The sequence below is a fragment of the Stegodyphus dumicola genome, chromosome 3 (assembly GCF_044657685.1).
Source record: "Stegodyphus dumicola isolate Sdum_Otavi_A_Nest chromosome 3, ASM4465768v1".
Taxonomy (NCBI): domain Eukaryota; kingdom Metazoa; phylum Arthropoda; class Arachnida; order Araneae; family Eresidae; genus Stegodyphus; species Stegodyphus dumicola.
The window spans coordinates 82,301,774-82,328,496 of record NC_140770.1 but is presented as its reverse complement, the minus strand read 5'-3'; the positions used below and the strand labels follow the sequence as shown (position 1 = coordinate 82,328,496).

The window sequence follows — 26,723 nt, the reverse complement described above, 5'->3', positions numbered from 1 at the left end:
AAGTTAAATTAATGCTTGAAAAATTGAATGAATGTGAAGTAAGCAATAACTAAGAAAAACGAATCGTTAAAAACAAAAATTTATTGTGTCAAGAAAGTGTAAATTATAATGTATGTAGAAAGATACTGATACTTATTCCTTCCAGATGCTGGAAGGAAAGACCAAGATTGATTGATGAAGTCCAGGAAAAGTTGCTGTAAGAAGAAAGCTTTGTAACGAGTAACAGAATTTTAATATATAATTGTTACATAAGATTTTTTTTTTTTTTTTGTGTAAACGAGGTTCTCGCCAGTTAGTTCAGAATTAGATAAACTTACAACAGGTCGTTTGTAGGACCTGCTTCCAAGTTTTCCAAATTCTGGCAGCGGCAAATGTAGGGTTTATATTTATTTTAACTAACATTTATTTTAAGTTTAAACTATCTTTCCTGTCAAGCCTTACTTTCCCCTGGAACTGCCAATGCCAGAATATGTAAATTTGAGTAGAACGCGCAAGGATTCAAATTATCAGCGGAAGTATTCTGATTTAAATAGAAGGAAACAAGTTCGGTGTGAGAGATTCTCTTACTTAGCGAGCGCGGAGGTAGTTAGCGAGAATTGAAGAACCCCGCGTTGCGGCCTAGGTGCTTGGCGGGAAGTAGTGGTCATCGTTCCAGTGAGCTTCAAGTCTGCTGAATTAGCAGCGGTATTGTAAAACGCGGTGAGTTAGTTATTTTAGAGAGCCTCGTAGTTAGAATCTTGTCTTTATTTTCTTTTCAGGTTATTATTTTTATTTGACTGCCAAGTTGGCACCGTCTGTAAGCGTCAAGAGAACGCAATTGTAATTTATTACGTTGAATAAAATGGGACTTAAACCCTTCACAAGCTTCTATCTTTTATACAAGTTTTCACAGTCACCTCTTGGTTGCGTGCAAGTTGGAGGCGCGCAACGTTATAACTTTTAAAATAATGTGACGTCAGCATTCATTACATCATTCACAACATAAAATTCCATAAAATATCGTAAACAATACAATTTTTATTTCAAATAAAAATGCAAAATTAAATTCATTTTTATTATTTTGAAATCATAAATAATATTTAAAACACGGAATTTATGCATAATTAAACGTATTGTTTTTAAAATAAAATGACAACAAAGTATCGGTTACCATAAATAACGTGTCCAGCAATGGGTTTACCATAAGTCGTATCGCTCGCCAAAAAAATCGCCAAAATACGTGCAACCGTCTACCAAAGTAGCACCGATATTTTATCTTATATTTTCAAGAGAAAAAAATTACAATGAAATAAGCTATATCCCTTAATACAAATATTAATTATCCTAATAAAAAAAATTAACCAACTTTCCGTTAAGGACAAAAAATCATGCAAAACTTTTCAATATTTTACAAACAGTGAAATAAGCAAAAAATAACATGAAAGCAACTCAAAAAACATAAAATTTCGCGCAGAATTTTACTCTGCAGAACAACTTTATCAAAAAAAAAGGGATTATATATATATATATATATATAAATGACAATGAAATATGCCAATCTATTAAAAACAAGAAATACGATGAGAAATTGTTGCCAAATCAATATTTCTAAAAGAATGAAACTATTCAAAATGATGTGATTTCATCAAAAATCTATCAACAACAATAAGACAGGAAAATTGTTGCCAAAATCACATTTTGAAAGATGTGAGATGTGAGAAGTATATAAGAAATACGATAAGAAATTGTTGCCAAACCTATATTTCTAAAAGAATGAAACTATTCAAAATGATGTGATTTCATCAAAAATCTATCAACAACAATAAGACAGGAAAATTGTTGCCAAAATCGCATTTTTAAAGATGTGAGATGTGAGAAGTAAAAGCTTCATTTAAAAGCTTCATTTAAAAGCTTTATTTTAATTTTTTTATTAAAAATTTCATTTAAAAGCTTTATTATTATTTTTTTAAGCTTTATTTTATTTTAATTTTAATTTATTTTCTGCAAAGCTTCATTTAAAAAATTTCTTAAAAATACAAAATATTATCATTTTTCCAAAATTCTTTTTGTAAAAGCAGTCGCAAGGATGAAAGTTTAACGTGTCCAAAAATCAAAGAAAAATAAAACTGTACATTTTTTAAAATAAACTTTTTTAGAAAAAAATCCCGTTGAAAAGGTGTTAAGCTCCCTTTGTTAAATAAATTCGTATTTAATCGATTTATTAAAACGCGAAATTTATTTTAAGTTCGTAAAATAGCTAAGTGCCTACGTTTCATGACGATGTGAAAATAGAGTGTGTAGAGTAAAATCTCGCTTTCCTATAGCCCATTATGTCTCAAAATGACGCGATTTCGTCACAAAACATAAAATAAAAAAAAAAAAAATTCGAATTTCGAAAAAATGGCTTCGAGGTGCATTGGCTATTGTCTAGATGCACCTATGTACCATATTTCGTAGCCGTGGGTCTATTGGCTTACGCGCAGCGCGAACGAAAGACACACACAGACAGACATACTTTTTCTTTTATTATATGTAGAGATAAAAGCATGGAAAAATATAAAATACTTGAAAAAATAAATAATTATTTCTCATGGAACAAACTGGACCACTGCAGTCTTAGAGAAACTATTACTACCATTCACTTGTGCAATGTTAACCTCTGTAATGAATTAATATTTTCTGTTCGTTCATTGCTTTCCGTAGATTCGTTTTTTGATAGGATTATAAACCGTAAAATAACAATTATTAATAATCAAAGCTAGATACAATAACACGCGAACAAATATTAATTTAGAAGTCAAATAACAAAAATCAGCGTTATATTTTCAAATTTTACAGGACTAGTTTCGATGGTTTTACCGAACCATCATCCTCAGCTGCAAAAGCGAAATGAACGCGATAAGATATAATGATAAGACAAGAAAACATGGACAGGAGATAAGCTACTGGCGCCATCTCTTGATGAAACCAGAACTAAAACATAATTTCTTTAAAGACTGAAGGCAAAGATGGATTGGAATTAGGGTCGTTAACTAGAACAGAAAGATTTTTTGAATGTGAAATGCCTCTAGAAAATACAGCTCACCAATGGAAGACGTTTTTTGAATAATTTTGGCAGCAGAAAAATTGAAAGTGTGATTTTCGGACCAACAATGTTGGGCAACAGAAGACTTTTGTGTTTTCCTTCTGTGTTAACATCTTCAATTGGTGAACTGGATTTTCTAGAGGCATTTCACATTAAAAAAATCTTTCTGTTCTAGTTAACGACCCTAATTCCAATCCTTCTTTGCCTTCAGTCTTTAAAGAAATTATGTTTTAGTTCTGGTTTCATCAACAGTGGGCGCCAGTAGCTTATCTCCTGTCCAGGCTTTCTTGTCTTATCTTATGTCGTTCATTTGCCCTTTTGCAGCTGAGGATGATGGTTCGGTAAAACCATCGAAACAAGTCCTGTGAAAATTTGAAAATATAACGTTGATTTTCATGTGACTTCTAAATTAATCAAAGCTAGATTTTTGGCTTTTTCCCTCCCTAGAAATCCAGCTTCCCATTGGTCATATTTTTATTCTTGTCTTATTTAGGACTTTTAATTTATTCAGCATCGAACATTAATTATGCAATTTAGTAAAACTTGTGTGATAACTTACGATGACCATCTTTGAAAATGCCAGTCTTTCTGAAAACATAGGTGAAACTTTGGTACTGAACACCATTTCTTTTAAAGAATCGTCTCCATAAAAAAACAAATCTTTTGGAATGTGGAATATTGTCTTAGAAAGGGTGTATATTCTGTTCTCTAAATTTCTTGAACTTAAATGATAAATCAAAGATTGAAGATGATATTTTCATTTAAAAGTAACAATTCACAATAAAGTAATATATAAGAACAGTTATTGGATTATCTCCTAGGAAAATAAAAAAATTAAGAGAATTAAGAAAGTGAACTTTAATGCTAATGTAGTAAAAGTTCATTAGAGGTAAAAAAATTCAATTATTGTCTTGAGGAAGTAAAAAATTGTTTTAATAAAAAGTAAGTTATGAAAAGTATAAAAATAAATGCTAAGAAAACATGAAACAATTACTGCTATTAGAGTATTAGAGCGGCAGGCTTCCGAGAAATGTTTCGTCTAGCTAGGAGGAACGTGTCCCGGCTACGAGCAACATTTTAAAACTTTTCTCAAAATGTTCCGGCTTTCCTCGAACGTTCAACCAATCAAACGAAAGGTCAGCTTCTGAAGGATCAAGGGTAACTTTCAATATGGCGATGGCTCTCACTGTGAAGTGATGGACGGTGGAAATAGAGGCCGATTTAATTATTGCTGTTTTGTTATAATACAACTGCCTGAGTCATTTTTTAAATGTGTATATATTCATTAAATATATAATTGTGGAAATTTCAGAGTTGACAGTATTTTACGACGTTCTTGCATTTCGGATTTGTTTACAAATTGTTCGTAGCCATAAGTTCGCCAAATTTGTCGTATTTCGTGCTGATCGTGTATTATAACACTTTTATATAATAGAATTTTATTTCTTAAATTTGAATAATTTTTTAAAATCCGTTTGTATATGCGCGGAACTGCATAATCAGTGACACATTTTAAACAGCATAAAAAAGAAAAGCATAGCTTATGTAATAATGAGAATACTCATTAAATTTGTCTATTATTTTCATGTTATTAATGAAATACTTTTTGAATTATAAATACATTAGAAACTATACTTTTATTGTAAATGCTACATATTGAAACATTGAAAATTTATGGATTTATTATTATGCATGATGAAAAACATTTGTATATACATTCATTAATATAAATCTTATTCATTACATTAATACTAATAAATATATATTAACAACTTCTAAAACATTGCATCTCTCTCTATCTGTATGTAAATATATGACTTATTAGATGTGTATATATATATATATGTATGTATGAATACAAAAATGAACATTGCCAAGAAGTTTATTTGAAATTACTTTTAATTTAGATAACGATTATGTAATTAGCAGCAACTATAGTTATCAGTTCTTTGCGAATTATTATGGGTATGTAATAACCAGTTGAAAAATAATTGATGAGTATTTGAGTACTAAAGAGTGTACACATTTTGTTATTGGGTTAATTCATAATTATATCATACGTATGATCTACGTAATAAAAACATGACTAATAAATAATAAGAAATGTAACAGCCGTGCATTTATAACATTTGATTACTTAAAACAGCGCACAACTGATTATCACCTTCATGTCTGTTTACATAATGAATTGCACTTTCCAATTAAGTGCACGGGCCTACTAGTGGCCGAAGCGTCTTGAACACTGGTAGTTCTGTCTCAGGTTAGAATGCCGCGAACGGGCTGGCTACATGACGTTTCCTTGGTTTGCCCCATTTGTAACTGGTATACGAGCCAGTTTTAAAAAATCTTCTACAAAGGGATCCCTCCTGTTGCTATCCCTCGAGGCTTTGCGGTAATCACATAAAACCAACTGAGCCCACCAGCGGCCGAGCGGTAAAGTCGCTGAACACTGGTAGTTCGGTCTGAGGTTCGAATCCCGCGAACGGGCTGGCTGCATGGACGCTTTCGTGGTTTTCCCCGTGTATAACGTGTATACGAGCCAGTTTCCCTTAGAAAGACCTCCCCGAAGGCATCCCTTCCCTTAGGCAGATAGCCCTAGTGTGCTTTGCTGTAATCTCAATAAACCAAACCATAAAACAAACTCATGATGTGAACACCTAATTTCTAGAGTTGGTATAATTAATGTGTTTTAGGTATATTACCGAGTGTTCTATTGGACAGTAAACAACTCGCACATGTTTGATTGCTCATGTATTCATATGCTTTATTTGATCTTCATTTTGCTGAATAGTATCTGCTGGCTGTGAGGAGGTAAATATCAGCCATATAGATTTTTGTCATTTGAATGGACAGAGCAGTAATTATGAGCCATAAAGTTAGTCAGAAAATGCTTTCACCAGGTCACAAATTTTCCAGTGAGCCATCAAATTTTCATTGAAATGCAGACAACAGAAAATACACATAGCGATGTGTGATAAATAGACTTATCCAGAACATGTTTTTAAACTATTCTTAAGTGTATACAGAATTTGGCTATTACTGATGTAATTGATTGCTATAACCAGAAGTGTGTTTATCTGTTACATGAAGTGCCAGAGTGGAGATCAAAGTGATTAACTTGATAGCAATCACCTTTCTATTATCTTCCATTACTAACAATAAAGTTTAAAACGAAAAGCGTGTGAACGATACAAAACAACACGAAGAAGCGAATTTCACTTGAAAGGAAACGTCACTTTCGCCAATCTGAGCGATAACTGATTCTTGTTTGGCTTTCAGCCTGTTTGCCAAGTGAAGATGGTACCCTATTTCGCTAAAGGCCGTTTCTCAGAACTGTTGCTACAAACGTTTTGTCCCGGCAACAAACAGCTAATGTGATAACGGCTTAACGTCTGAAGTCCCTCTATCGTTTCCTGACTGTCCGGGGTGTATTCAAATGAGAAATAGGACGATAGCTTGTTGAAGGAGTCGCCTGGTTTCCATAGCAACGTCTGCTGGGAAATAGAGAAGCATTATAACTATTTTCTAAAATCTAATAATAAAAAAAAAAAAAAAAAAAAAAAAAAAAAAAAACTAACCTTTGGCCATCCCGGACAAATGAAATAATTCAAAATTAATGTTCATCGAGTATATACAAGACACCATCATAATGTCTTCAAGATGAAGCAAGGCATTTAGATTTTTTTGCAGTCAGTCGGCAACATAGGCTCACCTTTGGTTTGACTCGGAACAGTGGAACGTATTTTGGATTTTAAAGCTAGATTTATTATTTTTATGTTTATTTTTTAGTTTTCAGGTCTCTTCTGTACTCTTTCGGGTTTTGTTTTCCTTTTTTTTCAAATATGCTTGCTTTTAATAGCCCGCACTATATTTAGCGAGACGCGACCATTTATTTAGGACTGTTCAGTGTAATTACGTCAGTTCTTAGTTATTCTTATTGAGGCAATTCATAGTGAATTTCATTTAGATTAAAAAAAAAAACCGTCTGTGCGCTGAGGGGGAGAAAAGCGGAATATAGAAAACGAGCCAAAGATAAGGCCGAATAGAGAAAACAAATTTCAGCTAAGATGAAAAAATAACTTTACGGAAGAAGTAAACTGTCAGACCCTGCCGCAATTCCCATTATGCTGAAATTCTAGAGGGTATTAATATTTCTTGCAATTTGCACGACCAAATATGACTTCCTATATCATCCCCAAAAATTCTACAAGTCAGCATTTGAAAGAACAACCTTCTTCATCGACATCAAACGAATAGCTGGAGTATAGAAACCATGATATAAAGATATCTTTATTTAGATGGGGGCGGGGAGCAGAAAGACAAAAACTAAAAATTTTGATTTGTTGGACACATGCAGTTGACTGGTCATAGAAAAAAATAAAAGATTACCAACAATCTTTCTTAAGCAGTATATGATTATTATTATTAGCCAGTAAACATCTAGAAAACGTAAACCTCAGTCCCATTGAACTTAATGGCAGACAGTTCACATGTAATACAGAACATTAGTAAATAATGAAAAGCATAGAAGGTCTTGGTTTACATATTTTAAAATCAAGAATACAATTTTTTGTACACTCTGCAAGATTTATCAAAAACATGGTGCTGCCGCTACACCATGCTACAGGGTTCATTGATTGGAAAAAGTTTTAGGAAAATTAACTGAGCACGAAGTGTCTGGAATCCACAGAGGTACATCATTAAGTGGAAAATTCGAGTACAACAAATGAAATCGGGCCAAGGCATCGATCACGACACTGAGCGACTCATTCACACAGAGAAAGAAAAATGGAGAGAAATTCTATATAGTCATGGATGCGGTACTGAATCTTTCAATAAACTGTCGTTCTTTTCGTGGGTCTGATGATATCCCAAGTAGCCTGTTCACAAAGTGTCTTCGACCTAGCAAAGGAAATTTTCTGAATTTAATCTCTCCTCTTGCCAAACATAATTCAACTCTTAAGTACCAGTCAAAGCACCAAACAAAGGTAAAGGAATCATATTTATCAAAGATAATTCAAAATGAAATTATTAACTTAAAAGGCAAAACAATCTGAAGTAGCATTTTAAACGATATTAAAGAAGCCAAATATTACACAATAATGCTCGGTTGCACTCCATATGTGTCTCATACCGAAAAAAAATGAACCAGGTGATTCAATACGTAAAAACGTGTGATGTCTGTGAGATAAAGGAAAATTTAATTGATTTCATAGAAGTTGGTGTAAAGATAGGAGAATGTATTTCTCAATGCATTGTAGAAAATCAGTGTCTTAATTGACACTTGATGGTTTAGATATTCGACAATGTCGGTGTGAGTCTTAGGACAACGATTCTACTATGGCTGGCATTTCTAAAACAGTACAATATAGGATTACAGAAATGAATAAGCTGGAGGAATTTGTGTTATGTTTGGATCACTCCTCGTATCTTGTCGGTGTGCATTCTGTTTCTTCGTGCCCGGAAGCAGTTAATCTGTTTGGAATTACTCAGAAAATACTTCGCTTTTTTGCCGGATGCACTACTCGATGGTATATTATGAAAAATGTACAAAATACAACTTAAAAGGAAGCAACCAGACAAGATGGTCGGCAAAATATGTGGCTGTGAAAGTCCTTCTAACGAATTTACTGGAAATGTTAAAATATACAAAAGAAATTAAAGATATTTCTCTTGATAAGGAATGAAAGCACGAGGTAGGACATCTGGTACATGCAGTGAAAAATTTAATTTACTATCAACCTGAAAATTTGAGCTAATATTTTTCCAGAATTCAATCGAGTAAATATAGAAATTCAAAAGGAATTCCTCTTCCGTATTCTGTGTAGTTAAGGAAAGAACTGACTAAAACTGAGGAATTATAAAAAATGAGAGAAAAATCCTATGGAATATTGAATACAAGAGTCTAAAACGGTATCCGAAAAAATTGCATTCGAGTCTACTCTAACGAAGGAAAAAATTCCACAGCACAAAAAGCAATCTGATGAACTGTTTGAGGACGAATCACGAACCTGTTCAGATCGAAGTTTCAGCAAATTAAAACATATTTAAAAATATCTACGATCATCGGTGAGCCAGGAACGTTTATCAAGTCTCGCAATTCTGGCAACCGAAAATCAAACAGCAGATCAAATTATGACGATTCCATGCACTGATTTGCAGAACAAAAGGCTTACAGAGTAAAATTTAAATTTTCGTTACACAAATTCCGTGATATTATAATAGCGTTATGGCAGGTAAGAACATAAAATTACTTATGTAATAGGAAGTATGAAAAACAAGACAGGAAGCACGAATACTCTGAGTGATAGCCCATATTCTGTATAATCTTTTCAGAATTTTTCCTTTCCGCAATAGCCCACATTTTGTATGCAATGGCCTCCATTAGTGGCTGAGCAATAAAACCGTTGAGCACTAGTAGTTCGGTCCGAGAGTCAAGTATATGAGTAATGTGCTTGGCTATATGAGCATTTCAGTGATTTTCCCAGTGTGTAACACACATAAGAACTAGTTTCCCTTACAATTTTTTTTTCCACGGGGCATTCCTCCTTTTCCATGCAGTGCCTAATGGCGCAACACATAGTAAGTAATCAGACAAATGTCCTGAGCAGTGGCCGAGTCATTAGGACCGCTGAATACTGGTAGTTCGACCTTGCCTGGGTTCAAACCCAGGCGAACGGGCTGGCTGCATGGTTGTTTTTTGGATTTCCTCATGTGTAACGTGAATACGAGCCAGTTTCCTTTAAAACATTTCTCCACGAAAGCACCTCTCCTCTAAGCAGATAGCCCTCCTGTCTTTGCCATATTCATATAATCTGACCTAACATAATTTAACCAGTATGCAATAACACGGAATAGTGAGAAGTTTAGGAGATGCCCCTTCACCCTAGAGTGGAAAAACGAATGGTTTCGAGGACTGGAGGGTTAGAAGCACTTCAGGATTAGAGTTAGGATTAGGACTGAATCCGAAAGTAAGCTCACCAGAAAGGCAGTTCTCCTAGGAGGAGACGATTTTCTAACTATGTAATTTTGGTACGTATTTTTCCTTTATAAGAAACCAACAACAACAGAAAAAAAAAAAAAAAAAAAAAAAAAAAAAAAAAAAAAAAGGCACATAAGGAATTTAGTATAAAATGGAGCTGAGGTTTTTACTTCAAACCCTACCTATTTCTGTATCTATTAAACAAATTAAAACTTGTTAGAGAAACTTAAAGGATGATGGGTGAGGGCGGCAGTTTTAGCTTTTGCCCCACATCAGAAAAATCAAAGATCCGGCACTGTCAAACTCACAGCAATATCAATGTGAGTGAAGTTTAAATAATATAAATGTTGTTTAGAACTTTAGCTTTCATTTCCTTTCTAGTTTTGAGAGCTTTCTTTTCATACCTATATTTATTTTAAGGTAACTTTTGATTATGCATAAATTTGGGTGAAATCATAGAGATAAAAGCCACTTGCTTCATGTCTTATAATCGTATTGTCCATCATTGGCCAAGCGGTAAAATTGCTGAACACTGATAGTTCAATTCCAGAAGATCAGGCAGACTGCACATTCATTTTCGTAGGTTTCCAAAATGTGTAATGTGGATGCATGCCTTTTCCAATATGTTGCAAAGAACATAATTACTTATCAGATTTCTAAGGGCAATTTAATCAATATTATATACAGGGTTCGTACACATTTCTGCACACGGAAATTAAGTACTTTTAAGGACCATTCATGAAAAAATTAAGGACCTATAAGCAAATGGGAACTGAATAAATTCAATAAAAAATATTATATATGCTGAACTTCACTTTTGTAATACTATCCTAAAAATAAATTAGATCTATAAGTAGGATGCATTAGTATTAAATATAATTATTAGTAAGTTTGAGAATAAAATAAAGTTTATGAAATTTATCATTAAATATTTTACACTCATACTAACTGGACATATTTGAAAGAAGATAAGTGACATTTTATTTAGGTTTTACTAACAGTTAGCTTTGATTTTTTTTTTAATGTCTCATTTTGTCACATACTTGCTCACTCTATGAGTTTAGTAAATAGTAAGTAGATTTTATGTCAAGTGTCATAGGTTAAAGTGAGAAGTAAAATCACAATCAGCATGATTCAAAACAAAAGACTGGCTGTTGTCGCCACTCCTGCTTGCCTAGGAGAGGTCTGATGATCAGAACAAACCTTAACTCTTTCAGGGGGCGCAATGTTATGACTTTTTAAGGCGCAATGTTATGATTTTTTAAAAGTTATGAAAAAGTAAGCATAATGACATGCAATGGTCCTATAGACAACATAAATGAGTTTAAAAAAATTTGTTTCGTCCCTCTTTATGGAAAGGGGACCGGTTTCGCCTTGAAACCAGCGCCCGTCTAGAGCACTTAAGACTAAACATTTGCTTATTTATCTTTACTTTGCTGAAAAGCATCTAAACGTAACCCAAATCGCAGATTATACTAGTAAATTACTGAACAACTAATAAAGTAAGTAATATTTGCATAAACACGCATTTTTAATTATAAATAAAAATTTAAAACAGGAAACAAAAAAGTATGAGACAAAAAGTAACTAATAATGCACTAAATTACTTGCATAAAACTATGAAATATTTTAAAAAATTATGTTTAAAACTAAGAAAATTATATGTAAAAATAAAATAAATTAAGATGCATACAATTATTTTACTATGAAGTAGAAGCATGAGAAAAGCGACCGCTAAGAGAAGCATAATAAAAACGCAATTACGAGTGTTTTTCAGTGTGCTCTGTAAAAAATAAGAAATGTTTTCCCTCTCTCAAAAGCTCCATAAATCCTCATCTTTGAAGCCATTCAAACGAAGATATTGTGCAACTGTTTACAGCAGTGATCCGAAAGCAATAAACACAACTGCAAAAAATCTCGCGACTGCGTCATCTGATCATTTCTTCGATGTCCCCATGGAGCCCAGAGGGGCGGTGGTTTCATACTGAAACCGCAATGAAAACATTCAAATTTAAAAGGGTTCCATTACTTTTTTTTGTGAACTAAGGACATTTCATTACTCATTGATGCCTGCTTATAAAATATATTGTAGAAAAATTAAAATTTTTTGGGTTTTTTGCTTTTAAAATGCGTCAAAAAGAGTAGGGTGCAAAAGAAGCTATTTTTGAATGATTCGCATCAATTAATGGATGCCCAGAAAGGTTTGCTGCTGTCATCTGTTATCAGCTTTAAGAAGTAATTTAATTTTATCAGCGGTTTTGAGGAAAAAAAAAAAAATTTCTAAATTAAAAAAAATGTTGAAAATGCGGTTTCAAGGCGAAACCACCGCCCCTGAAAGGGTTAAGGCTTGATGTAAGCACGGTTCGCAATTTTGAAAGTTAGCTGAGGTCTGTCTGACGCAGTTAGTGTCGTAGCTTCTTGTAGAGTTCCAGGGATTGTAACTCAGTTAATATAGTTTAAGGTTCTAATAATCCACTAAAGCACCAGAGGTGACAAGTTGTTTTGCATTATTTTAAGTCTCACTAGATGCAAAGAGTAGGTTTTACATGAATTTTTACATTTTTGTGTTTTATCTTGTTATCACGATAAGGATTAATGAAAGACATTTTTCTGGAATCTTCCAGAATAGTGGGTCTATAAATCTTACCTTCAATTCTTTCCAAGCTGCAATGTCTAAAATCCTAAAGAAAAATTACCCCTGCCAATTCAGTAACAGCAAAAAGCCAGAAATATTTAAAAAAAAAAAAAAAAAAAAAAAAAAAAAAAAATCGGATAAAAAATTTGTAAAATTAATTTTATAGAGAAAACTGACGCATATTCTGAGACAATTACATGAGGAAACTCTTACCAGGAAAACATTAAAAAAATTTTTTTAATTAATTACATAGCTATTTTGCTTTTGCTAAGAACAGTTTCGTAAATTGTGCTTTATAGCATTATACCTTGCTTATTTTTCCGATTCAAAATATTGTATAAAAAGTGGCCAAAATGGAACTTTATAATATGACAGCAAAAAATAAAAATGCTTTATTTTAATGTTATTTCTTAAATGTAATTACGATATATTACCATTATTTTAATGAAACTTATCAATGTTACAATGTTTTAAAAAAACTCGTCGAAAAATTTTAGATCTTGGAATTAAAAATTTTCTATAGAAAGTTATCTTAAAACCGCCAAATTTAGAGCAATTTAATAAAAGAATTCACATCCCCAAAAGCGAAAAGTTCTTTAAAAGCTCTTCACTAGAGAAAATGAAATAATTTCTAATGCTTTATGTTTCACACTTGCTCAGAAACTCTATCCCACCCTTCATATTAGAAATAGGAACAAATTATAACCCATGAACGCATTCACCCATTCAAAAGATAATGACATTTGTCAGAGAATTGCCAAAAATATTCCTCCAAAATGCTAATTCACACTCAAAATGGCAGTCGTAAAAACAGTCAGAAATTTCAGATAATTAAAAATTAAGGACTTTTAAGGACCAAAAATCGATTCCAAAAGACTTGAGGACGCTTAAAGACCGTACGAACCCTGTAAAAGTCTGATATTTTCTGAAAATTTACACTTATTAATTTTCAAAAAATTGTTAAAAGATTAAAAATGGAAAAATTGCTTCAAAAGCATTATTAATAAATCTCTGCCAGGAAGTGAAAACTAATTTGATGATGAAATTTCTGACTTTCTTGTTAACGCTCTCCACAGTTTTATCGCAATGCAGAAAAAATAATACATTGCATTTATTTGATAAGCCAACGTCAGGAAACTGGAAAAAGAAAAAGAAGAACAAAAAAAGTATCACCATGGTGCAGTTAGAAGAATTTTACGAAAGAAAAATTATTTTCATTGTCAAAAATTTTATATTACATACAAACATATTATTACATTTATAGTCTGTTTCAGGTATGTAGTTATTCCAAAAGGCAATCAGTAAACCTAGTTACAAGAGGGGGGGGGATCTAATGTTGGTGGTGCTAATAGCTCTTTTTTTTTTTCAAAATATGTGATATGCTTAGTAAATTTTAAATCCTGTTATTAAGAATGTTTTAGAAATAGAGTACTATACAAAAAATTTGATTGAAACTTGAAAACAATTTGATTACACTCTTACCTGAAAAAAATTATGATTGTAACATTACTAAAACTTTAGACTTCATTAAATTATAAATTAATTTCCTTACACTCAGAATACAGCACCGATGATAATAATTCTTTTTGAACCCTTAGCGCTCCACACATTTTTGTACCATTGCCTACCAGCCATTCTGGCACATTTTTCTCAGTGGAACAAGTGAAACAGAGTCTTATTTTAAGTGAGAAGAATTACATGTGCTTGTAAATGTTTTTATTTTATACATATGCACTTTCTTCTTGCAAATGAAAGATAAATTTTAAATTTTGTAATTCACCATGGTGTGATATCTTTGGAAACAATCTTCCATATACATCCTGGGTTTACTTGGAAACAACTGTCACATCAAAGTCTCCCTGTGAATCTTCATCTTCACTTTCAATAATTCTTATTCATCTCTTTGGTAGTATAATTTTGGAACCACTACTTGAAGTGTCAGAATTATAATCAACATTGTCTTTCATAATATCTTGAAAATCAAACACGTCTTCACTACCACTCAACTCTAAATTCTCATCGTAACAATTATTTTTCTCCATGTTGCTAACCATAAAAAAAAGGTGAAAAAATGGTTTAATCATAACAGTACAGAGACTGAGCACGTTTAAACTACAGATAACAATTGCCACTGCTGACGATACCACAGCATCTTAAGCGCAATCATGCTAACATTTGGCGCTCTACAGTGGAGCCTACGGAGCTGCAGAACAAATGCCGGATAGTCCCATAGTGGAGCCAATAGAGCTAAAAACATTTGGCTCTGCAGCGGAAGAAATGCCAGGATGGCCTCGTAGCAGAGCGCTAAGGGTAAATATCTTCTGAACCTGACAGTTTTCAGTCACAGATGTTAAAAATATTCATGTTGAAAAAGAAATAGGTATAGTCACATTTCAACTAGTCCCAAGATTTGATACTCTTGGTATAGCAATCAAGACCATGTATGTTCCAAAGTACTAAAGATACCCTTTTTAACAGCTATTACAATACAACAATGATTATTTTTTTTGCATATAAATTAGAATTTGATTAAACTTTAGTATACTTCATCAATTATATAAAAAATAAGAATTTTAAAGTTCTTTACACAGGATCTAACAAATTTTTTACTGTATGACTAAAAGAGCATTGGTAGTGAAAATAATATAGCAAATTTAATGAAGAAATATGTATTTCTAAAATAAAAATAAATGAAATTGGGAAGGGAATCAGATTTACTTATTATGCATACTGTAAACACTTATTTCATATCATAATTTATTTAAAAAAATTTTTCATCTCAATTATGATTAAAGTAAATTTCTTACAATGGTTTAGAACAGAGTTTCTTAAACTGTGGGTCGTGGCTTCAACAGAAGGAGGTGCCTTTGCACATCATGCTGTCAGTTTGTCAAAGGCTCTGCGTATGCAAGATCAGAGTGTTTGGTAAACAATAATTAATCATTTACAATGTGTTCTATGTGTATGGTTTACCATCTCAATGCAAATGCTACACTTTGACTTACGTGATTTTCACCTAGCAGAGTATTACCCCACGATATTGGGCTGAAAAGGGAATTTTTGGAAAGCGGCTTTTGATGCCATTTCTCTCTTGCTGTCAAAAAATTCCTCCCGAGGATATGGCGATTTTTCGCAATTCAAGATGCCGGAAAAAATTGCGCCAAGTGCTGCTTATCCGAGTTTTCCCTTAGTTATTGTTGCGATTAAAAAAATCTACGTACCTTTTTCCTCTTATTACTTTGTATTATGATTATATGTAACTCCAACTTTTATACTTTTTTAATTCTTAGCATTAAGTTTAACAATTATTCGTAATAATGGTTATATATGTTTGAAAGCATGTTCTTTATATAAATGCAGTAATGATCACGAAAATGCGATATATATCACATAGTTAATGATGAAAGTTTAAAAAATAAATAAGCATGTATTTTCACAATAATATTGCATCCTCGAAATGTATTCCAGACTATTCAATCATCCAGTCAGATTTATATTTTACATTCGGGATTCTTTAATGCACATAATTTTGATTAATAAGGTTATTTTTATTCTTTTTTTCTTGTTTAGTGCAAAAATTGGTGAATTTGTCTGTATTTATTCCATGAAAAGTTAAATCCTAAAATATTATTTTTGTGTAATTTGAACATTCTCTATAACAGTGGTTTCAAACTGGCAGTTCCCGAAGCAATTTTATGTGGTCGGCGAATGTATTTCAGTTATCCATTTGTTGCAAATAGAGTGATGCAAAAATTTCTATGTTTTACTTATTTGAAGTTTCAGTTTATTTTACATTCATTACTATTAAACACGTACATGAGTAACATGTCAGAAAAATCTACAAGTATAAATGTAAATCTTACTCAACAATTTGAAGATATAAATTTAATTAACTTTTATTTGCTTTTTTTTGAAAAAATAAAGAAAGCTCCTGTTTTGGCTAATGGTTTAGATTTTTTACTGTTTATTTAATATTTTATACTAACTTATTAGCATTTCAAAGTCTGATTATCATTTTATTGCATTTTTAATAATTATATTTGAATATAAATTTGATTATGAGAGGTTAAAAAACTGCTTTTAAGATACAGGGTGCCTCTCAGTGGCTGAAGGGTTAAACTGTTTCACACTGATAGTTCGTCTCGTAGTCAAGCCACGGCTAACAGACTTCCCTCTCCTTAAGCAAATAGCCAAGGAGTGCTTTTGATATTCTAATTAATCCTAATTGAAAACGAAAAAATTTTGATTGACGAATTAGTCGGTATTCTCGACACAGCAGTTATAGGACTTGAACAGCAGAACTTTGTAACTAAAGAAGAAATTATGTCTGTTTAATAGAATTAAAGAGAAAGTATTATCACATGAAATGAAGCAACTTAAACAACTTACATTCAAAGAAATGTTTAATAAAGTAAACAAATAAATATTAAGCTTTTTCTTTTTGTAAATTTGGTACCCTTTAGATCATAATTGTTCTTTATTTCATAAATTACGGTCTCATATTTTTAATTTTGTAATTTCTGTATGCCACCTTACCAGATTTAAACTGATGATCTATAATCCGGAATCGCCGATGTCCTGACGAGTTCGGATTAACGACGTTTGACTGTATATTCGTATTAGAAGTACAATTAATTTATTTAGAAATTAATTCCGATTTGTTATGGCCAAGCTCCCATATATTTAAATATTAAGTAGATAATTAAAAAAATTTCATTCTAATTAGAAATTATCTGGAAATACGAGCTATTAAGTCAGGAAAACAAGATTTTATTCTATAAAAATAAAATCATTTTATTCTGATTAGAAGCATAATTAACTTATTTTCTATAATTAAAATATTTAGAAATTAAGGCTGATCTTTGGAATATGGTAACAGGTAGTTTGGCGACATTTTGGAGGCGATAAAGGTTACTACCTAGGACTTTGGTAATAATGTGAGAAGCACTCAGTTCTGATTACACATTATTTTGTGTGAGGGAAATGAGAGGTCATGAGATATGTCATGTGACATTAATGGACGAATTACAGTTCTTTAATTGGAAAAGGGGGTAAATTTGGAAAAATTATTATGTATTAAGCTTCATTGTGTGTTGATTAATTTTCGGATTGTATGGCGCTATGTAAAGTGAATTCTAAATTTTTAATACGTAATAATTAATAATAAGTTGGCTACTGGATTTCGGATTTAGAAATTACCAGTAGTACTGCAGCCGATTGGAACTCTTTCTGTAGGGAAGTGCGCGTGCCACATAATGAAGATTCTGAAAAATATTAGGTAAGTTAGTATTTTTAATCATTTGAGGATATTATTTTTATGCATCGTTCTAAATGTAAGGAGTAAATAAATTAAAATGGTATTATTGGAAAATTGTTATTAGCAATGATTTAGTTTAAAGTAATTAGGATTGTAATCTAATTTTTATTAATTTAATGTATGTGCTTATTTATATTTTAAGTAGTGTTTTTTAATTTAATGATCGTGATTTTGTGAGTTATATGTTTGTAGTATTTTGGAATACGTTTGAGTAGTATACGTTTAGTATTTTCATGAAATTTTTCTAATTTATGACAAAGCAGTGTACATGGATATAGTGAAGAGTGTGCGCAATGTCATTTTTGTGCAATTCTGGGATTTTTTTTAAGTAAAAATAAGTCGAAGTGTACATGGTTTAGTGATATTTTAATTAAATGATAGTTATTTTGTTAATTTTATGTTTGTATGAATTTGGTATACGTTTCAGTTGAAGTAAATGTGTATGGAAATAATTTAAATGTTTGACACCAAACTGTTTGACTACGCGGAAACGTGCATCCTTGGAAAGGGTATATACTTTTTCGTGATCAGGTAATTTCATATCTGTGCTTTAAACTCAGTAAAAACTGAGTTTAAAGATTAAGAAAATTTTCCTGCAAATTTTTGTAATTTATGAGAAAATAGCAGTGTAGATGGATAAAGTTAAGAGTGTGTGCAATTCTGGGATTTTTTTTAAGTAAAAATAAGTCGACGTGTAAATGGTTTATGTGTATGTGCTATTCTGAAAAACGCGCAAGGAGTTTGCGATTGTGCACTTTTTCCCAATTTTGCAATTAATATTTGTCACGATTAAGCAGTTTTGTTACATAAAATTTCTAGCATAAGTGTAATTCGGCTAGTAGATTGTTGTAAAAAGTGTTGAGTAAATAAAAAGAAAAGAAATATGTCTTTACTTCGTTAAGAAAAAACGGCGGCGAAAAAAAAAAAGTGGAGGGTTGCTGTAGCAGAGTTGGTCGCCAAATTTTCGCCAAGTTAGCATAATCCAAAGATCAACAGAAATTAATTCTATAATTATTTTCCTTCTATAGTACAAAGTCCGTAATCCGTAATGACCTATAATCCAGACCTCAAAGCCACAAACTTTTTTTTCTTGGGGGGGGGGGGTTACATGCACGTAATGCGTTTAATGTATAATGGACGGTATAAGCTAGGTTAAAATTATTTTTCTCATTCTAAGGCATTTCAGTTAACGTTGCAGATTGCGCTGTTCCTTAATCTTCTAATTGGATCCGGCTTATTATTTTTTTGCAGACTGTTAGAGCAATTTTATAAAAATTAAGCTTTAACTTTCGATTATGTCAAAAAGAATTTCCAATTCTGGAGCTGCCAAAGGATCTACAAAGCGAAAGCACATTTCGATGTCCATCAAACAAAAAGTGGAATGGCTGCAAAAGATGGATAAAGGCATATCCGTCTCAAAATTATGCGAAGAGTATGACATTGGAAAGTCAACTGTATAAGACATAAGCAAAAAGAAATAGGAACTTTTTGTGGATTCTTACACCCTACTTGCAATGAATAACAGAAAAAGGGTTTGTTATGCTAAAAGTGACGATCATGACAAAGTGATGATTGAATGAGTTAAACAGCGCTGCAGTGAGGGTGTGGCATCGACGGGTCCAATGCTAATGGCTTAAGCCAAAATATTTCCTGAAGAAATGAACTTAAACATCGAGTGAACATATTCAACAAATTGATTATCCAAATTTAAAAATCGCCATGGTATAAGACAATTAAAAATTTCAGGTGAAAAAGCTTCAGCTGCTGAACAATTTGCAGATGAATACATTGAACTCATTACCAGTAAACAAATTTACAACGTTGATGAAACTGGTCTTTTCTGGCAATATGTACCGCGAAACATCTTGGCAACTTCTACAGAAAAGGCTCCAACTGGTGTCAAAGATTCCAAAGCAAGACTAACAATTTTAGCAAGTGCAAATGTTGTAGGAACGCACAAGTGCCAACTTTTCGTAATCGGAAAGCATGCACGAGCTCGAGTATTTAAAGGAGAAACAATTTTCCTCGTTATATATATCGCGCAAATAAAAGAGCATGGATGACACAAGCGTTGATGAATGATTAGTTTGAAAATCATTTTATAACCGAGGCTTGGCGAAATTCGAATTCGATTGGTTTACCTGGTGACTCAAAAAAAGTCCTGATTGTTGACAACTGTTTGACGCATACTTCACTTAAAGTTTTAGCTAAAGATAATGCATCCGTATTATTCTTCTTTCTAAAATGTACATCTATCATTCAGCCTATGAATATGGGAATAGTGCACACGCTTAAATGCAAATATAAAGTAGCACTTTTAAAATCTAAGTTAAATTTCTTGAACAATGGCAATATTATTCAAGACTTTTTGAAATTTTTAGCATAAAATCTGCTGCTGTGTGGAGTATCGCAAGATCGTGGGAGGATGTGTCTCCAGATACGTTAAAAAATGCTTGGCATAATTTATACCCAGCTACCATATTTCATGTGAGGACGATGAAGATGATAGCCACGAATTTGAAGGTTTTCGGACATCGCAAATTAAAGGTGAAATTTTCCAGATATTGGATTTTGGAAAGAAACGTGGAGAAGCGGTAATAAATGAAGATGATATAACAGAAGTTTTTCATTACAACGACAATGTTACAATTATCAATCAATTAACGGACGGCAAAATCTTTACTATGGTTCTAGATCCAGAAAATACAGCTTCCGATAGTGAAGAAAGTGACAGAGAAGTCATTGAAAACAAAAAAATTTCGATTGACAAGTTAGTCGGTATTCTCATTACAGCACTTAAACAGTGGAACTTTGTAACTGAACAAGAAATTATGTCTGTTTATAGAATTAAAGAGAAAGCATTAGCACAAAAAACAAAGCAACTTAAACTGAAAGAAATGTTTAATAAAGTAAACAAATATTAAGCTTTTTTTTTTTTTTTTTTTGTAAATTTTGATACCCTTTAGATCATAACTGCTCTTTATTTCATAAATTACGGTTTCATATTTTGAATTGTATAATTTCTGCATGCTACCTTACCACATTTAAATTGATAATTTATAATCCGGAAGTCCTGACGAGTCCAGATTACGAACTTTGTTGTACTGTATTACTCAATCTAGAAAAGGAGCATATTTTGCAATTTTCTTGTACAAAAATAAAATTTTCGGCTAATCTTTGGAATATGGTAACAGGTAGTTTGGCGACATTTTCGTAAGGCGATAAATGTTACTAGCTAGGACTTTAGCAGTGTACATGGATAAAGTCAAGAGTGTGCGCAATGCCATTTTTGTATAATTCTGCGATTTTTAAGTGAAAATAGGTCGACATGTACACAGATGATACCGTGTATGTGCAATTCTTAAAAACGCCGCAAGCAGTGGGCGATTCTGAACTTTCTCCCAATTTCGCACCTAATCTTCGTCATGATTAAGCACTTTTATACCATAAAAGTTCTACCATAAGCGTAATTCGACTAGCAGATTGTTGAAAAGAAATGTTGAGTTAAAAAAAAAAAAATGCCTTTACTTCGTGAAAACAAAAACTAACAGGTTGCTGTAGCGGGGTTGATCGCTAAAAAATCGCCAAGTTACCATAATCCAAATTTTCTTACTCTAATTACAAGTGTAATTAATTTTAGAAAATAATAACAGCGAATTCAAAACGTCTACTGACAAAGCCATGTGATCATCAGCACAATTATCTGCAAAGTATTAACCATATAGAAAGAAAATATCCCTTTTCTTTTCCCTATCTTAGTTAACGTCTGGACTAGCAACCTAAACACTCTTCCCACTGTCCAAGTTGGCGAACACGATTTCAGGAACCTCGACAAGTGCCAATTATCTGAGTATCCTCGCTACACTTAATGGACTGTATAGTTAATGTTTGAATTTATTTTTACAGTTGTTACTTTTAAAAATTTGGGTAAAGTGCAGAATCATCAAATTATATGGCACATATCAATGGGTACATGGACAAAAATCAAGGATGTGTGCAATGCCAAGTTCGTGGTATACTCTGTTGTTTTTTAAGTGAAAATAGATACTGGATTTGTGCAATTCTGTGACTTATTATTTTAAGTTGATGCAGAATCGGCCACTTATATGGCACGTATCGATGTGTACATGGACAAAGTTAAGGGTATGTGCAATTCTCTGATTTTTTTTTTTTTTAAAGTAGGTCGATGTGTATATGGATACCAAGTTTGTGCAATTCTTTGATTTGTTATTTTCGAGTTGGCTATTTTGCTAAACGCGTGAAGTAGTGAGTGATTCCGCGCTTTTCCCAAAATTTTTGCTTTGTTTCATATCTTAAAGTTGACGAACTAAAACTCCAATAGTATATTACAGCACAAGTGATGAAACTGAGTTTCATTCACGTGTGCGTGGGATTTTCACAATGCTTATTGGGTCCCACAAAAGTTTCGTAAATATTATGGGGCCCCCACACAAAAAAGTTTAAGAAACCCTGGTTTAGATGATGATTTCCAGAAAATTGTTAGAGATGAATTTGGACACTGAACTGGAACAAATATTATGGCCTGACCATAAATGGATTATATATATAACAGCATAAATGAGGAAACATTTGGTACTTTTTGCTTTAGTCACCATTATGGGTGGCCATTGTAACAAACAATACAGTTCTTAAGATGTATTATTATAAGGCAAATTTGAAATGAATATAATTGGTCAAGAAACCTGTGGATTTAAAAAGCTTGAAAACCTACATGCGAACACAATGAAAACATATTAATTTTTTAAAGATAAATAACTGTTAAACATGCTAAATTTCTTTAGGCCTAAATAGTTTATTTTCCATTACATCATACATTTGATGAAATATTACTAGCTCAAATCTTCATTTTAATCAAAAATAATTTCCAACGAAACATTTACCTGGTAACTTATTAGTTTAATTCAACAGTCAACACACTGAAAATAATCAGAAAAAATAGGAAATAAAATACCAATCTTTAATTTAAATATGTTACAGTTACTGAATAACTAACTACAATAAAAATAGAATAAGTAATCAGATATTAGAAATCAAATACTAAAAGATTAAAAGGACACTTTTTTCCTCAACACAGTTCCCTTTTCATTTGTCTAACAGCCAAATTTTATAATTAAAGATACCTGACTTATCACTGAGGCATTTTTCTGTTCGTAATTCATCATAAATTTTAACATAACACTTCAAAACTTCTGCTATCATCACACTCCATTTAAAAATATTACACTGATTAACTATTCATTTAGATAATAATGGATAGATAGAATTTCTGTATGATAAAAAAATACATCAAAAACATTAGTAGGCTTTTACAAACAGTAATCTAACTAGTTTTAAATAACAACACAGCTGAAATAACATGATAAAATGCAAACATACTTAGGGAAAAAAAAAAAAAAAAGTTAGGAGCTATTTAAAAATCTGATAAAATATTTAACCTGAAAATTAAAAAAAAAAAAAAAAAAAAAAAAATTACAATTCATTCAGTCTTTCAAGAACATGCTTATACTTTTCCTCAAGTTCTCTATACATGTGATCTAACTGTTCAAATCTCTGTTCTCGAGGGATTGGATTAGCAGCAGCTTTCAATTCCTCAGGTGACAAATTTCTTTGTAATTTTTCCATATCCAGTTTTTCTCGTTGATGTGGGGCATTTAAACGATTTTTTACATCTAACCTATATGCTTTGTAATCTTTTTTATTTGTAATATCAGTGCAACGGAGGCGAAGAATTTCATAAATTCGCCTAGCTTGTTTTCTGTTGATTTTGAATTTTTCTCTTGCATCTTCAGCCATATCTTGTGAGAAACCCTTTCTTAAATTTTCCTCACTAAAGCTAGGAAGTGTCTGACAATTTTTACAATCTACAAAATCTCTGATTTTTACAAAATCTTCGGAAGGATCTTCAACTGTAATGTCTAGAACCTCGGAATCTTTTATGTAGTAATCGTATATAGCTTCCAACAGCTTTGATCCAAGGCCCTTTTTCTGAAATGGTGGTAAAATCAGCATCTGGCTTATTCTAGGTCGAGTTTTCTGGGGATATGCATAATATCGATATACTGTGGCATACCCAACAAAAGGATATAATCCACCATTATCATTAATATGTTCATGTAATACAAAATAGTCCCATCTCTCATCTTCATCATCAATGTAAGATGCAGCATCTATAAACCACAGGATCAGAGTTTGCATATTTTGATGATATTCTTTAAAACCAACAGTGGTAATATCGGCATGATAAATTCCATACTCTTCTTTAACTTCATTTTCTAATGTGAAAGAGCTCAGCATTTTCCCATAAGGTTTGAATGAAGATTCTTTGTTGAGGGAAGATACAAACGAATCTAAATCTCTTGTAGGTTGCAACTCAAGCTTGTCACATATAATTTGATAAACATTATCAGCTTCAACACCACCACTTCTGGAAGGTTTGATTTTTTCTCTGTATGTCATTCCAAAATAAGGTAATAATCTACAGGCCGAATAATAAAAATTAATATGCAATCCTATATAGCCAAAAATATTTTCACTATCGCCAAAGAACTGATGTGTAAACTCTGGTTTGAAACAATCGGATTCATCATTCAAATCTTCTTTGCTTAGTACAAATTTAAAGCTAATGACTTCATTTGCATTACACACATACTGTTCTAAATAACCATCAGAGATTTTTCTTTTGACTCCAGACATTTTGAAATGATGAAACAAATACGCCAAGACTTCAGTTAGTACAGTTCACAACATGCATAAAACTTAATAACTTAGAATTATTCGAATCTTTAAACAACTACGTTAATACATCGAACGTCATAACCAATAACCCAAATCGTCTCCAGTGAAATAGGCGCGAAAGTCTATGTTGCCATTCGCACTAAAATAAATGTTCTGTCGTTGAATGCTCATCATTCAATTTTCCATTTTCAAAAGATGCTTTGACGAAAAAAATTACAAAAAAAAAAAAAAAATTACGTGCATCCCTAAATACTTTTTTGAAACATGTGTTTGTTACTTAGCAACATATCCAAAAAGGATGAGTTGAACCGTTGTTTCTTCAAATAATTTTCATTTGTTATTATTTGAATAAATTTTAAGAATTCAGACATTAAGAATAATTATTTATAAAAGTATAATTGCGCTCAAATTTTTAGGGGATTTTGTGTCCTAGGAAAGTTGGGGAAAAATAAATTCCTTTGTCTGAGGCTATAATATTTGGACCAATCAGAATCAGCTTGACTAATGTGGATGAATTTGAAATCTTTTTAGCAATCCTGCGATTTCAAAGAAACGCGATATGAAGAATCGGTGACAGACCTGTTAATTACTAAATTGTAAGTGTTGGTTAATTTAAAAATATTTTGGATTAAATAGTTTATATTAATATAAGCCCTAATGAATAAATTTTATCTCAAATTTATCTGTATGTTTGCATATATATGTCTATATGTTTACAGATTCATCTGTATATTACATATATTTTATTTCCGATAAAAGATTTCAGTCCATGAAACTGTTTTTATATCTTTGTTCAAAGCATATTTATAAAGAAAAATATTGTGGCTGTTGTTGAATTGAGAAGGCATGCGAAAATAATTTAAAATGAGTGTTTTCATTTTGCTGCAACGAGAAGCATTCATTATTATTATTTTTTTTGTGATACTCATATATCTATATGTCTTCAATATATTAATACAAATTATTTAAATTAGTTTACTCTTATGTCATCATGCAGTAAGTTGAAACTAAAATGCTCAGAATTACGTATGAAGTTTTATCTAGTTAAAAATGTAATTTGTATTGCTATCCTATAATGTAAGTAAACTTAATTTTACTTATTAATTTTATCAGCATAATGTAACTTATTCCACTTAGATTTAAGAAATAATAATAAAAAACCTGTCAACAGGGGACTTTTAGTTTAGACCTTTTTCCTAAAATTTCATATAATGAGCATTATTATATAATGTAATTTATAAGTCTTATCCTGGAGTGAAAGGTTTGGTATATATTATAAGTTTTGTAATTTCTTTTCTATTCTTTTTTTAAGCTTAAAAAATACATTATTTTGCTAATAATTAATCATATTTAGTATCATTTGCTTTACTTCAAAATGAAGTAAAAAAAAAAAAAAAAAAGTTATATTTCTCCTCAATACTTTTTATTAAATTAATTTAAATTAAAAATAAGAAAGCTATAAATGCTTCTAATAGTTTCTAATTTTTATCAATTTACAATTTCATGTATACTTATTTCATTAGCTGGCTCTAATTTATATTCAAATTCAGATATTATTGTGCGGGAATGCCCTTGTTTTTACATAGGACATGAATGTACCTTATAATTTTTCTTATATCTTCTTTGAACAGAAATATATTTGCATTATATAGATCATTATAATTAAGTTAACCTTCCAGCACGTGTGTACATGCAAAATTTATGATAAATTCAGTTTTTAATGCACGTTTTTCGCATATTGAGACCGAGACGTATGAAGGTAATTTCTATTCCTCCTTTCTACCCTTCCGCACATCATGGAATGTGCCAACAAGAAGTTATTTATCTTTTTTTTTTTTTAACTGGGCTTTTGTGCTATGGGACAGCTTTTTCATAAAAGTTACGACAGGCGCACAGTCGTGTTTTAAAATTCGGAAAATATTTTTTTCTCAAATATTTTGTCATTTTGTGTTATTAATTGCCGTGTATT

At 31.7% G+C, this 26,723-nt stretch overlaps 2 protein-coding genes across 6 annotated transcripts in view; one reads left to right on the top strand and one right to left on the bottom strand.

The window, feature by feature from the left end:
- Window positions 1-22,955: 22,955 nt before the first annotated feature.
- On the bottom strand, window positions 22,956-24,881 carry Hat1 (histone acetyltransferase 1). The gene has a single exon (XM_035375844.2). It carries the CDS (start codon window positions 24,710-24,712, stop codon window positions 23,489-23,491), a length of 1,224 nt encoding a protein of 407 aa, XP_035231735.1. The 5' UTR covers window positions 24,713-24,881; the 3' UTR covers window positions 22,956-23,488.
- Window positions 24,882-25,221: 340 nt separating this feature from the next.
- Window positions 25,222-26,723, top strand: part of LOC118203559 (uncharacterized) — a 235,732-nt gene continuing 234,230 nt past the window's right edge. For all 5 annotated transcript variants that reach the window (XR_015040229.1, XM_085813027.1, XM_085813024.1 and 2 more), the window contains exon 1: window positions 25,222-25,350. The gene's annotated coding sequence lies outside the window, so the exon portion shown is untranslated. The remainder of the gene's footprint in view (window positions 25,351-26,723) is intronic.

Bases quoted from the DNA above. Each gene is read 5' to 3' on its own strand.
- Hat1 (XM_035375844.2), bottom strand. From the start codon at position 24,712: ATGTCTGGAGTCAAAAGAAAAATCTCTGATGGTTATTTAGAACAGTAT.